Here is a 17,232-nt window from a genome sequence, read left to right as displayed (position 1 = left end):
TGTATTTCTATCCATTGTTTTATCTCTGCCTTTTAGCCTATTTCAATCCCTTCCCCCCACCCCACCCCCACTAAGGCTATTTGTACCTTTATTATCACATTCCGTAGATAATATCACCAGCTTCAACACCTCTTTGTCCTTTTGTCTATATCATCTTTTGGTTATCTCCACCTATCACTGGCTCTCTATCTAACTCTACCTGCCCCATCCCCACTTAAACCAACTTATATTTCACCTCTTTTCTATTTTTCCTTAGTTCTGTTGAAGAGTCATGTGGACTCAAATAGTTAACTGTGTTCCTCTCCGCAGATGCTGTCAGACCTGCTGAGTTTTTCCAGGTATTTTTGTTTTTGTTTACAATTTTCCTAAATGGCTTGACTCTGATTTTAAGGTTATGTCCACTTGCCAACCTCCCCACCAGCAGAAAAAGTTGTATTTTTATCTGTCTTCTCAAGTACCTTCATAATCCTAAAAGGTTAAATCAAATCACCCTTTAAACTTTTATTTTCCAGGGAGTATAAACCTAATTTATATGATTTCCCTTCATAATCTAACCATTGGAGCCCTGGTTGATGTTCTTGTGAATCTGTTGCTGCATTCCTTCCATTATATCCTTTTTAAGTTATGGTGATAGAACTCCAGATGTGTCTAACCTGGGCTTTGTACAGGATCATAGAAATTTACAGCATGGAAGGTGGCTATTCAGCCCATCGCATCTCTGCCAGCCAACAAGTAGCCACCTAGCCAGATAGCCCTTTCCGGTTCTTCGGGCAGACACAGTTTGGTTTGGGTGACCACAGTCATGTGTTGGGCTGTCCTTGAAATTTCATTTGTGGGGAATGTGATGTCATGTCCTTGCATGGAGAGGGCAGATCCTGTTGAATGTAGACCACTTTTTGAGGAGATTGATCTCTGGAGGTTCTACTGTTGGATCACTCACCAGATTTTTGGCAATATTGGTGTCAGCTCAAAGGTAGTGCTATTTGTCCTTTTTGTCAAAATTTGCATCACTTAAAGCATTCACAGAACTTCGGGAAGGTTTGCGTGATTTGAGTCACGTATTCGGCAGTTTTACCGAGGTCTTCATGGGTTGGCAGTTCTGGGTTGCCTTTGGTGTGGCCCAACTCTTTCAGCGCTTATGCCTTCTGGCGCATGTCAGGAAGTAGATTATTAGTCAGGACTGGGAGCTGTTGTACAGGTGATGATTACAGTGTACCACTGATCATTAACATTGATGTGTTGAGGGCAGAGTCCAAGTGTTTTGTGTGGTTATTCTTTGCCCACATGGAAGAGAGCAGTATTCTGCTGATGGATACACAACAGCAGGGCTAGCAGTACAGTGTGTCTTCACTGGATCCCTAGCTGGTGTCTGCTAGTTTCTGAGTAATGTTTACTCTGGTCTTGGTCTTTTCTGTGACTCTTTATAGGCATTTGTGACATGAGGTTGCAGTCCAGGTTGATTCCAAGATTCTTGGGGTTTGTTCTTAACTGGTTAGCCACAAAGGGGACCTAGAGTTTTGTTAGCCAGTCGGTTACTGAGATGGAAAGCAGTGACTGTGGTCTTAAAACTGTAACCTTTTTGATCATTTGTGTATGAATGCTGCATTTTAGTGATCTGTGTAGATGGACTCTTTTTAGAGCTCTTCTTTTCCTGCTTCTTCATTTAAGCAGTACTCAGTGTATACTTTTTTGGTCCAGAAGGACGACCTCTCACTTAACCTGCATTGAAATCCATCTACCACAATTTTGCTCACTCACTTACCCAATGTTTATTAATTTTATGCTCCTGTCTACACTAATCTTATGTTACTGACAAGCTTGGATATATGGCTCTCCATTGTAATCGAAGTTCATCAATAAATAACAGAATAGTTGAGTCCCCAGCACAGATCCATTTGGGACACCTTGAGTCACTTCCTTCCAATTTGAGAATTTAGCATTATCCCCACTGTTACAACCGGTCCCCAGGCGAGGTCCCCCAATTTTGTTCTGTTCCTGGGTGAGGAGGAATGAGCTGGCTCCCCATCTTTATTCAACCGCCACCCCCCCACTTTTGGTTGGTCACAACAAGATTAGTTTAAAAAGGATCCCTTCCCTCGTGGATACCTTTTCCCAGCCCAAATGTATTTATTTTAGAAGGAGCCAATTTAACCAGGCTTTCTTGAGTCAAAGAAAGAGTAAGTTTATTGGTTACTAAAAGCCCGAGGGGGAAAAAAATACATATTCAAGACAGATACATAGATCAGAAATAAGAATTTGAGTCCAAAATAAAAGTTTAAAAAGATATACAAATCAGACTTTGGCTTGTCCATGAGGAGTAGATGGTGAAACGTTGCTGCCATTAGGTTGGGTGATTCCCGTAGAGCTGATGGCAGTTGAGTAGTTGGTTTGGAGATACTTGGTTCTGCAGATTAGCTAAAGGAGCTGTCTTGCTTCCTTTCTGACTGGCTTTGCTGACTTGTCTCCAGCCACAGAGAGAAGGATAGCTTTTTACCTGCAAGCTGCAGAGATGCCTAGTTGATGATCTTCTGTGACGTGCACACTAGCACACCAGAACTGGAATACACCAATCAGGTTTGCAGCTGACTTTTTTTACCCATTTTCTTGTGTATTCCTGGAAGGGAAAAACAAACATGTCTTTCACCCAGAATCCGCTTTCTTTCAACTCAGATCACTTCCACATTAAGATATAACTCAACAGGAAATGGTTTCTGCTGAGATGTGGTAATCTGTCTCTATTGTCTCTGCAACCCACAGGAGATTAAAGTTCAGCCTTTTGCAATGCACCTCTCCTTTTCAAGTGTCTCTGTCTGAAGTAGGCCTTGACACCTTTTTAGGTGCGACATTCCATGTTCTCCCTGAACTAATCGGTCAAGTATAATCCACATAGGAATTTTCGAGAAAGTGGTTTTTACATTCTCAGCCTGTTTTTTGCTTGTTTGTCAGTTTTTTAAAAAACACAAATCTTTCTTTTAAAAAGTTTCATATGCCGGTAAGTAATTCAGGGCTGTGATTCATTGTGACACTTGTCTTCTGCCACATAACCAATCTACTAACCAAGTCAATAATTTGCCTTCAGTTCCATAAACTTAAATTTTAGCTAGCAGTCTCCTATTGCATGCCTTATGGGAGCCCATAGGAAGTGCACTATTAAACAACTCCCTGTTTACTTCAGTTACTTCTCATAAATTCAGTTAGGTTTATTGGACATAACCTACAACTTACAAATCCATGTTGCCTCTCTAATTGATTCAAATTTCTCTGTGCTTAGTCATTCTGAACTTAATTATAGATTTTTCATGTGCCCTCAGTGGCAGATTACTTCTAATTTTTTTCAGAAAGGTAATGCTGTGTACCTTTGGAAGCAGATAAACATCTTCACTCATACCATGGAAGGACTTATAATGGTGTCGTAACTGTTGAATGCACTTTTCTAAAATGGGGCAAAAAGCTTTTGAGTCTTTAGACCTACTTCTCATGTCCATAACCATTACCCTGGATTGTATCATTGCCCCTAATAAGCCTTCTGTCAGTTTATTCTAAACTTCAACTCCCAGTGGAGAAACAAACACTCCATGCAGAGCCATTATAAAGTATTGAAGCCTTGCTTGCTGCTCTCCTCAAACCCATCATTGTGCCACCCAAAGTGTGAACTTTTTGTACAAAAACCTTTCAAAATGTGCATCAGAGTAACCATAGTAACTGCATAATTTTCATTCATTTTTCCACCCAGATTTTTTTGTCCCTTTGTCTCCCGATGCTGGTGTGCAGTTCCTTAGACGCTAACATGCCCTTTTGTACCTAGGGTTACCAACCCCCAGGATTTTCCTCGAGTCACCAGGAATTGAAGCTGAACCTTGCCACTGCTGTGAGCAGAGAGTAAAATCATGGAGCCATAAAAGGGAATCGTGTCTTTTCCATTTTCCTTGAACACTTCCATTTGTTATAAAAAGTATTAGTGATGTAGGGTACTTTTCCACTCATCTCCAACAGCCAAGAGTAATCCAACTGGGTAATAAATAAAAGCCTGTTAAAACAGCCAAACCCCACCTCCCCTTCCCCAATGATGAATGGGGGATGTTTAAAAATGTATAATCTAGAAACACATCCCTACCCTGCCAACTTCAGACCTGTGGCTATTTTTACAGCAGTGAATGGCAATACTTGTGTGTAACTCATTATTGGGGAGGTGGGACATTTCATTATCATTTTTTATTTGGAACTCCCAGTGCAGTTTGGAACCTGATTAAATTTAACAGCTGCTGGCCAAGCTTCCAGGGCTTAGGAAACCTGACAATGAAATGGAGTTACCGTCCCTAGCTAATTTGTGCTCTTTATAGTACCCCTAGTGAGCCAGAGTTCTCCATGGCTCCTCAGGGAAGCTTTTGGCCTCCCTTCTATTAATTGCGGTCTCTCTTACTGCTGTGATGGATGACCTGCCCCCCCACCCCCACCCCACCCCACCCTGAGCCCTGACCTCTCTAGCACCATTGCCTAGGGCTCTCTTTCTTATGCACCCCTACCCATGGCATAATTTCTTCCTCCTGATTGACCATCGTTGGCTGGAGCCTCCTGCTACTTGGTATTCCCGTCCAGCAGGTAGCCAGCCTATCGGTCTGCCCAACCAGGCAGGAAACAGGAGTAAGAAATTAGAATTTAACCCAGATCCTCTGTTTCCCCAGAGTCTCTGGATTTTCCTTACTACTTCCCCTCGCTACTTACCCAAGAAATATCAGGGCCAAAGAGTCCATTCCGTTTCCAATTGGCATGGCTACATAGTGGTAATGTTACTGGATTTAGTATGCAGAGGGCCAGGCTAATGCTCTGGGGACATAGGTTCAAATCCCACCAGGGCAGCTGGTGGAATTTAAATTCAATTAATAAATCTGGAATTGAAAGCTAGTCTCAGTAATAGTGACCGTGAAACTATCATTGATTGTTGTAAAAACCCATCTGGTTCATTAATGCCCTTTAGGGAAGGAAATTTGCCATACTTACCTGGTCTTACATATGACTCCAGATCCACAGCAGTGTGGTTGACTCTTAACTGCTCTCTGAAATGGCCTAGCATGCCACTCAGTTCAAGGATATTTAGGGATATCCCATGAAAGAATAAAGAAATGGGTAGACAGCGTACCTGGCAGATGGACCCATGGCAGGAGTGTGATAATGAGGGGTTCGTGGTGGAAAGTGTTGTGATAAAACCTCCAGGAATGCATCCACCCGGAGTTGGCACTCCTGCTTGTACCTGCTCAAGTAACCATTCGCCCTACACAGCCATGAGTGTAAACATTAACAGGCTGCTTTGACCACAGGAAACATTGCAGCTGAGTTCTATCCTGTTCTGTCTCAGCTTCTACAGCCTTCCTCTTAGTTGCAGGGTTCACCTGTTCGTGAGATGCAGGAATCCTGAATGGTTTTTCTATTCTTCCCCTCACCGCCCCCCCCAGATGCTAAGGCAGAAGATGCTAACATCACTTACAGGAACTCAATTGCTTCCTGATTTGAGACATCATCTCTCTTTCAGCCCTGGGACTGGGATTCTTTGATTTAAAAAACTTAAAGCTACAGAGGCAAAGCTTACATCCACCGATGATGTTGAGGGTGCTGTGTGAAAATCATCTTTGATTAAGAACATTTATTTGCCCATTCCTGCCCCCATTGAGTAGTTTCCTGTAATTAATCAAGTTAAATACACAGGTCAAGGAGAGGTAGTATTTTAATATATTCTGTGGTGCTTATGTGAAGAGTTTCATGCTTTTACACCTGCCAGGGAGAGGAGATTGTGATCCTATCAGTCAGGCAGATTTGCAAACCAGGTTAATGCTCTACACTGATCTCCATCCAATATCACTTCGATGCATTTTCACTCTTTGGCTATTTCTGCTTGTTGCTATGACTTACTGGCCCTGGAAATAGAAAAAAACTCTGTGGAACCATTGTCTTTTTGTTTTCCCCTTTTTAAAATCTGTCTTGCTGTATAAAAGTCATCCCTGTCCTGTTCTGTTTCTCAGGCGGAGCCTGGACCTAGCACTATCTCGGCCTGTCACTGCACTTGACAATGAGCGTTACACTGTACAGTCAGCAATGGAAAAATACACAGTTCCTTTTGTTCTGGTAAGTCATTTTCATATCCATGTTTACATTCCAGAATTGTTGAGTTGATTTTGAATTGTAAAAGACCACATAAACTCTGGAGTAATTGGTTCATCAGTTCCTTGCAAACAAAGCTCCCAACGTACAATAGAGTATTTAAATGATGTCGCAACTGAGCAACTGCAGCAGCATATTGCTTTAATTGCATTATGTTCCCCATCCCTAAACATGTTTTTCCCTTTGTACTTAGTTTCCTATCCTCCAGAGAGGTGAAAAGCTACAATTCCATGTTCCTTAAACCCGAGTCCCATCAGATCACTGCATATCCAAAAGGGCAGTTTGAATCTGAGGAGGCAAGTTTGATGGTCTCAGAAAACTTAAAAAAAAAATTGCCCTTCTAATTTTCTTCACCTTTTTCCTATAGACCTTGAATTGTACTGGGGACAGTTCTCAAGCGCATCAGATCCTACAGTAATTTTTTTTAAGGTATGCCTGACCAGTTAGATTCAGCAGGCTGTTCAATCATGCAGAACATCAGAGCTGGGCCTGTTCCTGTCCATGTGGTTTTTAGCTGAGGCCTCTGGCAGATGAGCAAGAGCAGGAATCTCAGTTGATTTTTTTTTAACTCACCCTTCCAAGTATAGAATTCCTGCCTCTTAAATAAGACTGCCTAACCCAGAGATTGAAGCTGGAGCTGCTTTGATTATATAACATCACTAGCATGATGTTTCCCACTGAGAAAACCTTGTAACATTTTCCTGTTTCATGTTGTGTTCTGTCTGATGACGAAGCTCCAGTGGTGGAACTGTCCACTGTTACGGGCAGGAAGGGTTTTAATTTAAAACAGCCCTGAATTTTGCCCCTCACCCCCCACCTGTAAACAGGTGTTTTGATTTTTGATTTCCCCTTTTATAGGGGGGTGGCATATTTTCCCTAACCCCTCAGTTTTTGGAGTGATCCAATCCTCTATTAATAACCTCATGCAAACACGAGATAGGATAAAATCAGAGGATTAGTTTATTTTGCACACACTCAAAATGCATTCACAATAAAAGAGAAAGAAAGAAAGTGGTACAAGGCAAAGACCACAGGCAAAATAAGAATTATTGTTTCGTGTGAGTTCAGAGTCCAGAATCAAAAGTCCAATGGTGTATATTGATTGAGAGGTTAGTCGGTTAAACTGATGCAGGGTGATCCACTTTTCCAGTAATGCTGACTTCCACAATGGGAGAAGGACAAAGAAATGAGCTAGCCTTGCAGTTGGCACTGATACAGAAGTTCAGGTGTTCCAGTAGGAAGCAGTGCAGATGAGGGCCAGGCAAATTAAACCTAGAGAGGGCTCTGTTTCTGCTGCTGCTATGGAAGATGGCAGACTGCCTGGATTCAGCTCCACAAGGCAATATTATAGGTTCCCAGCTTTTGTGGGTGAGGGGCGGGGAGGGGGCATGTGACATAACTCCCACTTTTTTTGCCTTGATGTAGACAAAGTATGTGTATTCCTGGTCTGGATTTTTGAGATGGCTAATGTTGTATCCATTGATATATTTTACTGGTTTCAGGGCCCCTTTGTCCTCGCAGATATGTCATCCCCATTGGTCAGAGCTCTGCCTTAGAAATGTAAAGGGTTTTTGTACAATTCCTTGGAATTCGATCTCTGCAGTCACAGGGGGCATTTGCACTTCTTTGGAGATGACAGGATCCCTGCTGTTTTCTGAAGTCTAGAAATTCCATTTGTGTGAGCTGTGGCTAGTCAGGTTTCAGTCAGTGAAAAACCTTTGTCCATGTAAAAATAATAATTTTATAAAGTAGCCAGGATGATAGAGACATCGTATATTTTCCTTCCTGTCTTCTGGGCATGACATCACAGATTGAACTGTCCCAGCCAAAGAAGGCAATCCAGATGTTAGCAAAGAACCAGTACAAATTTGTTTTTGTTGTTTCATAAAAGCAGAATTCTTACTCAATGGGATATAGTTCGTAGAGTTCTATTTTGTGCAATAGCCTAATTTTGTTAGCCTTTTAAAAATTGGTTCAGATCTAAAACCCTGTGAAGCTATGTTTGTGATATAATTTCAAGGATTGCCAGCAACTACTACTTTACTTGAAATGTTTAGAATAATCTTCCAGAAAGACAAGTAGAGCTGACTTTAGTAAGAGTTCATAACTTCTGCACTTGTGGTGGATTCCAAAACTGCACATATAGTTAATAAATCATAGAAGGAATTCGGGAGAAGCTTTTTTGCCCAGGGTGTGGTGGTTAGAATGTGTAACTCGCTACCACATGGAGTAATTGAGACAAATAGTATGGATGCATTTACGGGGAAGCTAAATAAGGGAGGAAGGAAGAAAAGAAGGATATGCTGATATAGTTATATGAAGTAGGGTGGGAGGAAGCTTGTGTGGAGCATAACCACCAGCATAGACCATTTAGGCCAAATGTCCTCTTCAATGCCTTAAATTCCATGTATTTAGGAGTGATGTCAGTATGCAGACCGGTTTAAAGTGACTTCCTTGGTGCCCTTTTAGAGGAGGCTGCATTTACATACAACTGTAGAAATTGTGCAGTATGGTTTCTCTTTACCTAATGGTAAAGTTTCAGTGTAACCCAGAATTGGCTGCCTAGTCAGTAAATGTTGTCACAAAATAGTTAAATTCTAGCACATGGCTTTAAATATCACAAAAAAAATGAACGTACTTCAAAATATAGGTACAGTACCTCAAATCTGGCAACTTGGGGACTGAGGCCATGCCTGATTTTGGATCTTCCCAGATTTCGGATCACCCGTTTAAATTTCACATTTTCATTCTGGTGAACCTATAATAAGAAGCTAATGTGTCTGAGAATGCAACCATTTTGATCAGTTCATCATCAAACTCTTTAAACACTTGTCCCAGTGCCCGACTATAGGCAAGTATTCCCATTTTTGAACTTGGTCTTGATACAAGTTTGACATGGATGGACTTTTACAGATCAGGTCTCTGCTGGTGCATCGGAATGATGTCAGCGAATGCTCTGCATCGGCACAAAGCATTGCGCATGTGCAGAGCAATCTCAGTGGCCATCTTTAATGTTGATAACATATAAAGTGCTGTAAATGTTGAGCAGCGCCCACGGAGAGAAAAATGTCTGGTTTTTGGGCGGCTAGATTTGGGGTACTGTACCTGTAACTGCTTTTAGCCAGTTTGTGCAGTAATCAGGTAAGGTGATTCTGGCAGAGGATCTCCTGCTGTATGATGTGATGAGTGGTTTCCTATTAACCATGAAGGAAATTATTAACAGTCTCCCTGTTCCTTTTTTTTTTAAGGCTTCGTTTCTGATTACAAACGCTGTGCGATTTGCATTCAAAGCACCTGGAATTGGCAGTTGGCAGTTCACCTTCTTTCAGCTTCAGGCAAGTCTGTAACCCTTTTTATAATGAAGAGCAACCACGCAAGTTTCTCATTGTAGGACAATATTATTTAATGTCTCCCATCAGGACTTCAGCACAGCCTGATAAGCTGATTTCCCAATCATTACTGAAATGGGGGTACTGCATTGTCAGAGCTGGTCTTCAGAAGAGATGTTAAACCGAGTCCTACAATTCCTATTTCACTAGCTCGGGGAAACATTGAGGATGTTCATGTCACTATTCAAAGGAAAGCAAAGACTTCTCAAGATATCCTGGTCAACATTCCTATCTCAGCCAACACATTATTTCCTTGCTGTATGTGGGATCTATTAGTATGCAGAATGGCAAAATGGTCATGTTTGTCTGCATAATAAGACATTGTTTTTCAAAGTAAATAATTGTAAGTGAAGTGTTTTTGAGGTGTTTCTGGGAGACTGCATAAAATTTTATGTAAATGCAAATTCAGTGATTACTATTCTTCCCTGATATATTTCCTTGTGTGTCCATGCCTGTAGACGTGTGTCCTTGGGAGGTGAGCAAAGATATAGGGTGGAATTTTACATTGTGCCAGAGTCCCTGCTCCCCTCAACCCCCCCCACCCCAGTGTAAATATCGGGAGCAAACCCACCACCCCTCCGACAGCTTGCCCACCAGCAATTTAACGGTTGGTGGACTGTTAATTTGCCTGAGCTGGACCTTTTGACTCATCTGAGGAGGAAGTCTAGCTTCCTTTGTTCGCAGCAGTGCCACCAGGAGCTGTGGCCACTCCTGGAACTGCATCCAGTCCCTAGCTGAGATATTTGCTGGAGTTGGACACTGTGGTGAGTTTGTTTGTTTTGGGGCGGGGGGGGGGGGGGGAGGACTTTTGGAGCCTCTCCAATGAGCCTGGGGGGGCCAAGAAGGCGATACTCTTACCCCACCCAAGCAGTGAAAGCTGCCGGGCTTCCCACTTGATGCCAGCCTCCACCAGCTGCAGGGAAAAGGTGTGGGTTGGCAGGGAAGAAGCCCATAAATGGCCATTAACTGGCTTTTTTGACTTCCTTCAAAAGCACCCTCCAAACCTATGACCCCTTACCCCTCAAGGACAAGGGCAGCAGACGCATGGAAAACCACCACCTGCAAGTTCCTATCCAAGCCACATACCACCCTGGCTTGGAACGATATCGCCATTCCTTCATTGCCGCTAGGTCAAAATCCTGGAACTCCCTAACAGCGCTGTGATTGTACCTACACCGCATGGACTGCAGTTGTTCAGAAGGCGGCTCACCACTACCTTCTCGAGGGCAATTAGGGATGGGCAATAAATGCTGACCTGGCCACCGATGCTCACATCCGTGAAAGAATTTTTTAAAAAGCTGAAGGGCCTCAATGGCCCATGAGTGGGCACCTCCCTTGTTGTGTGTCAAATTGCACAAGGTCGGGTGGGTAGGGACCAAGATTGGCATCCGTAAGATTACGCTCAATTTTATATGTCCCCACTGCTCCCTGCCCCCCACCCTCAGGGAACATAAGTTTCAGCCATAGTGGTTAGTGAGTGCAATCCTTAAAATTATAAGGTCCAGCCACTTGAATTGTTAGATAAAGCTAATTCTTGGTTACCGTCAGCCTTGACATGGTAACGAATTGGTCAGTGCTGAATTTACAAGGATTTTAATCTGCTGGCTTCTTTGATTGATTATCAAAAGTACACTTTTGTGTGGTACAACATTGGGGTGTTTATTGAAGCATGTTTTGGGGCTGACTTGCCCCAGAGGATGTGTCTATTCCTTGAGTGCAAAGGTGAGGAAAAAGAAGGGTTTGGGACTTGTGCTGCGAGGGCAACGGTGATCCCCAGCCTCCCAGCTCAAAATCTCTTCACGTTGCAGCTGAAGGGTGTCCAACTGATGCTGGGCTTTGCACCAGGATCAGGGCTTGAAAGCAAGTCAGAGAGTCCAAAAGGTAGGCAGTAATAAGATTTTGCTGGCATTTTGGGCCCATATATCTACTGTTCTCTTGATGACAATTAACTGGGCTACTCTTCCCACCCTTATTTTCAGAGCAGGCCTGAGCCAGTTACCTTTGGTGCAATGGATTCGTCCACATCCCAACCTGCAATACCTTCGAGCAAGGTGTCCCAGCTGGAAATATGAAATGCATGTTAGCCTTTATTTATATTATGGAAGTTAGTAATCACAGTGCATGTCTTTGAGCACTAATATGATAGCCTTATGTATGCTGTACAGTGTAGCACAGTGTTGAATTCCCAAAGGGCTGCAATGATATATATTGCTGTCAGTCCCACCGCAGGTCTTGCTAGAAAATTGTTGCGATGAACTTGCGAGTATGGTTGCAGATTCTTGTTAACTTGCATTAGCACTGGCCCCTTCCCTGCACACACCCCTCCCCCATCCCTGGCCACAACCAGAGCAAAAGCAACATAGGGGAACCTTTCTGCTTATATTGTGCATAATTCTTTAAATTTTGCAACATGATTAACTGTTCTGTCACTGGGTTATCTAGGCTTTTGGATAGAAAAAGGATGTACAGCCTAGGTCAAAATTGCACTTAATTCTTATTCTGAAGTAATGCCAACTTGTTGATTTTAATCCTAATAATTTGCTTGTGTTGTGGCTCTGTGATCTGAATTATGTTTTATAGTTGATTACATAGTACAGATCACTTTTTGTGTTTAGGTGAATGGCGTTCTGCCTATCCTTCCCTTGCTCTTCCCTGTGGTGTGGGTGCTCGTCACAGCCTATGGAGAGGCTAGAGTCTTAGCACAGTTCAGCAAGGCTCCTCCAGTTGGCCTGGTAAGTATTTTTCCTGTCTAGAATTAAGAAATGTGGGGCTGCAACAAATTTGATGGATGAAAAGGAGTGTGATACTCAGCTGATGTTTGTTTTAAATACATTTTCTTATTGGCTTCTCAAGATACAAACAACAAAAATGATATAGCGCCGTTAACATAATGAAACATCCCAAGGTGCTTCACAGGCATTACAAAACAAAGTATGACACCGAGCCACACAAGGAGATAATAGATCAAATAACCAAAAGTTCAGTCAGATAGGTTTTCTGGAGTACCTTAAAAGAAGAAACCGAGATAGAAAGGCAGAGGGTTATAGCAAGGGTATTTCAGAGCTAAGGACCTGGGCAACTGAAGGCACGGCCGCCAGTGGTGGAGCAATTAAAATTGGGAATGTGCAAGAGGCCAGAATTTGAGGCGAGGTGAGACTTAGAGATTGGGGGGACCAGGCCATAGAGTGATTTGAAAACAAAGATAGGAAATTTAAAATCAAGACATTGCTTGACCAGGAAGCTAATGTAGGTCAGCAGGCTCAGAGGTGATAGGGAAATGGGATGTTATTATTTGCAAATATTTGTAAAACTATTGAATGGTTAAGACTGCAGTGATACAGAAACTTTGAAGTAGTAACATATTTAGATGCCCATTTATAACTTGGTGTATATTCTTATATATAGTTGATGAAGCCATTGTGTTTCTTGACTTTGGTATCCAGGCTGAGCTGTAGGAGGATGGGTTTATCACCTTCTCAGTCAACCTTTAGGTTGTTTTGTCCAGTCGTTAGTGATGGAGGTCAGAATGGTGCACAGTATCGAATTGCATCTTGAAGAGGCTGTTGGGAAGGGAAGAAAAGTTCTGAGGAGTTGGTTGGTTATGCAGTATTACAAAGTTCAGGAATTAATGTTGCGTCTGGAAATAATTTTCACCTTGCCCAATGGAACTAATACTATCAGCTAGCAAGTGAAAGGGTATCCAATGCTCCCTATGGATAAACTGGCCTTTTTCATACCCGTCTCTGCATCCAAGAAGGCCCCTATTGTGCTGTATTTGGGATTAGGGATTGGACTCTGGAATATTAAGGGAATTACAGGTCTGACTCCATACTCTAGACTAAATAAACCTTTGATACTTCGTTTTAAAGTTGTAGATTCATTAGCTGTAATTGGAGTTGTATGTAATTGGCTGTTCTCTTCTTCCAGTTGGCAAAATTCTCCGAGGACACACTCAGCAGCTACACTGAAGTGGTTACTTCGAAGGTATAGACTTTGAGTTGCTTCTTTGAGGATCTTCTATCCTTTTGTATGCTTTCTGTAACCTGTGTTCACCTGACTCAATTATATTTTTATTCACTCATTCTGTTATCCTAATGAATGGCCAGCTATCAAGCAAAGCATGTTTTCTGAGGGGAGTTGGAGTGTAAGAAGTATGAACGGAGATAACTGTTGCCTGTCAATGCACCAGTATTGGTGATTTTGTTTTTATTTTTGGTATTAACTATGACAAAGACTAGACTGAGAGACTTTTCTGCAATGAGTTTCCTTGACTGTATTCCAGTTACTTTTAATATAATGAACTTGTTGGAGAGATATGAATGTTAGATGTGTTTTAACCTTGGAGCTGTTATTTATGCACTTTCAGGCAGGTTACAGGCAAACCGCTGCCTGGGATGGAATACAGCTTAAAATGAGCCAGAATGTGCCATTTTTATTGTTTAAAATGAATTGTAAAATCTGTTGTCTATGGCCTTGCTCCTACCTCTCCGTTCTGCATAATGATTCTGTAATTGGATAAATCCTATTTTCCCCTGACAGGAAATGATATTCTGCATCTGGAGTCACTTTCTGTCACTACTGCGAGGAAGATCTCTTACCTTGTGCTACACTTCCAGTCTGCTTCAGAACCTGGGCTCTGTTACAGTGAGTATTTGGCCATCCATTGTTTTAGTTCATGCCCTTGGTAACAGCTAATTATGAGCCTTCTCTAACCAAATGTGTGAAGTATGCAAACTTCTTCTAATCTGTGGAAAATCAGTTTTGCCTATTGGCTTAATGGTAGTGCTTGCCATAATAGCACTACTGAGAAATTCACAAGGAAAGTTACCTTTCAATTCTTGAGATCATTGAAAGAGTGCCCTGCAAATACCAACATCTTGTAAGAGAGCAGGCACTTAACTGGCACCAAGCAAAGGCTGTTTACAGAGTGCCGGCACTGCATAATCTGGAATTGAACATAATTTTATTCCTCATGCAAATACAAATACTGTGGATGTTGGAAATCTGAAATATAAATCGAAAATGCTGGAAACTGTAAGATGAGACAATATTTGTGGAGATAGTTGACCTTTCAGGTCCGATGACCCATCCGAAAAATGTTACAGATGTTTTAAAAACATTAAGCACCTATTGAATGATTAACTTTTTCCCATTCTGACAAAAAAAAATCAAATGTTTCTCTCTCCAAGGATGCTGCCTGGCTTGCTGAGCATTTCCAGCATTTTCTGTTCATTATTTCATTCCTAGGTGTTGATCTGGAGCTCCAGCACTGGCTGAGCTTTACCTAGGAACTGCTATGTCCCAAGTGTAGAAAGGTCCAATTTGTAGTGTTCTCTTTTTTTCATCACCAATTAGCACCAGTTGCAGCTGATATCACTGCAGCCAAAAGACAACCTGTTGAGCTGTTGATGCTTCTTGTATTTCTATTAGGTTCTGTCCTTTCATATACCCCTGGGACAAACCATTCTTGGAAATTATTCAATACCCATGGTGCAGGAATCAGAGCAACAGGAACAAACAATTTAAACTCTTACCAGATTTACAACATTCTTAGTTGGGTTTTGGTTGATTTTGCTTTTGCGTGTTTTTTAATGTCATTATTAAGCGAAGGTTAACGCTAAGTGGGTAGTTCCTGCAACCTGTTTAACCTCTTGACTGTTGCGATGTTGCCAGCTAGGGATAGTTCTCATTCAGTTTTGATGAACTGATCTCATCTTCACAAAAATTAGGTCAGTACACTTTGGTCATTAACCTGAGTGATCTCATATAATCATTTATTGCTATGTTTGTGTATTTTTAAGAACAAAATTGTGTTTCTTTATCAGAGAGGTGGCAGGTGACACAAGAACATTCACTAATTCTGGCCCTCATGAGTCAAGCAGGGATTAAAGGGTTTATTTTTAGTTGCAGTTGCTTGGCCTATATTTATGTTATCTAGAATCCTTTCATGTGCTCCTGGAGGGAGTGGGCAGGCAACGCATGCCATTTGTTTTATAATGGATTTTCAGCAGATGTGTGGGAGTAAGTGATGTATATGCTACTCGTAGCTGAAATCATAAACTCACTGTGCTGGAACCCACAGGAACATACAAACAAGAGGAGGCCATTTACCCCCATGACCTTGTTCTGCCATTCATTGAGACTATGGATAATCTGTATCCTAGCTCCATATCCCTTAATACCCTTGCCTAGCAAATATCCTACCAATCTCAAATTTGAAATTATTAATTGGCCTAGTACCTACTGTCTGTGGGAAAGAGCTCCACAGTTCGACCATCCTTCGTGCAAAGTGGCGTTTCCCAGCTTCTCCTGACTGGCCTAGCTCTGATTTTAAGGTTATGTCCCCTTCTTCTAAATTCGCTCCACCAGTAGGAAAATGTTTCTATTTAACTTTCAATTCCCTTCAAAATCCTAAAAAACCCCAAATTACCCCCTAGTCTTCCCTCTTCAAAGGCTGAAGCTCATGATCTGGCGTGTTGGCCCATTAAGGCACTACTGTCTCGGACTGCTCAGAATTAACTGTAAGACAGTTTGTATCATTGAGCGTTTATTAGCATGAATGAATAATCTTGTCATTCTGAATGTTTAGGTGCTTTGCTGTGTTGACAAACAAGGAATACTGTCCTGGCCCAATCCCAGTCCAGAAACTGTTTTGTTCTTCAGTGGACGTGTGGAGCCACCCCATGACAGCCTAGAGGACCTGAAAGATGACTTGTCCATGAGATCCTTTTGTCACCCAGAGATGGAAGATGAGAAGGATGAGGTGAGGGTCCAACTCGTCCTGTTATTCACTTGTTAAGATCTGCTGTAGACAAAGTCTCTATTTCAGGGCTGTCATTCAAACCATCAATTCCATGTTTGATGCAGAATTATCTCAGTGCTCAAAGAATGGAACTTTGTAATCAGAGTTCATGTGTGAGGTGGTCACTAATAAATCCAATAAGGAATTGAGCAGAAGCTGCTTTAGTCAATGAGGGTTAGAATGTGGAACTAATTACCACATGGGGCAGTTGAGCTAAATCACATCAATCCATTTAAAGGAAAGCTAGATAAACGAGAGAGAAAGGAATAGAAAGATATGCTGATAAGTTAGATGGGACACATAGACCAGCCTAGACTGGTTTGGGCTGAATGGCCTGTGCTGTAAATTGTTTAATTTTACATAATAATATTGGAACAAATTAGCATTCAGGCAGGCTGATGTCAATTTTTATCACCATCTGTAATTATTTACTACATCCTCAAATAAATTCTATAAAAAATGAAAAAATACAGACTCGATATAATGAGACAGCCAAAACATGGCCCATCACTTGCATTGTTCAAATTTACCTTTTCCAATGAGAAGTTATTGGTGGTTGGGGGGATGGGGACAAAGGTTAGTGAAAGGATTTTACGCTCTGGAGTGCTTGAGATTGAAATAAATTATCCACTTCACTCGATGCTCTTTCATTTTTAAGTTGTACTTCTATAAATTCAAATGTGAGAACATAAGTAAGAGCCTGCTTGTGTCATTCAGTGAGATCATGGCTGACCTGCTCTTGGCCTCAATTCTACTTTTCTTCCTGTTCCCCATAAACCCTTGACTCCCCTACAGTTCTATCTCAGCCTTGAATACATTCAATAACCCAACCTCCACAGCTCTGAGGTAAAGAATTCCAAAGATTCATGACTGTCAGAGAAGAAAATC

At 41.8% G+C, this 17,232-nt stretch overlaps 1 protein-coding gene across 7 annotated transcripts in view; it reads left to right on the top strand.

The window, feature by feature from the left end:
* Positions 1-17,232, top strand: part of tmem94 (transmembrane protein 94) — a 127,849-nt gene that overhangs the window by 52,770 nt on the left and 57,847 nt on the right. For all 7 annotated transcript variants that reach the window (XR_005946578.1, XM_041216789.1, XM_041216790.1 and 4 more), the window contains 6 exons: positions 6,015-6,117; positions 9,402-9,488; positions 12,158-12,274; positions 13,470-13,526; positions 14,082-14,186; positions 16,132-16,305. Coding sequence is in view for 6 of the 7 variants with exons in the window: in XM_041216789.1 (XP_041072723.1) it covers positions 6,015-6,117; positions 9,402-9,488; positions 12,158-12,274; positions 13,470-13,526; positions 14,082-14,186; positions 16,132-16,305 (643 nt within the window). In the remaining variant the exon portion in view is untranslated. The remainder of the gene's footprint in view (positions 1-6,014; positions 6,118-9,401; positions 9,489-12,157; positions 12,275-13,469; positions 13,527-14,081; positions 14,187-16,131; positions 16,306-17,232) is intronic.

The sequence above is a fragment of the Carcharodon carcharias genome, chromosome 22 (genome assembly GCF_017639515.1).
Source record: "Carcharodon carcharias isolate sCarCar2 chromosome 22, sCarCar2.pri, whole genome shotgun sequence".
In the NCBI taxonomy this organism is placed as follows: Eukaryota; Metazoa; Chordata; class Chondrichthyes; order Lamniformes; family Lamnidae; genus Carcharodon; species Carcharodon carcharias.
Note: the sequence above shows the minus strand (reverse complement) of the source record. Positions and strands in the feature narration are given on the sequence as shown.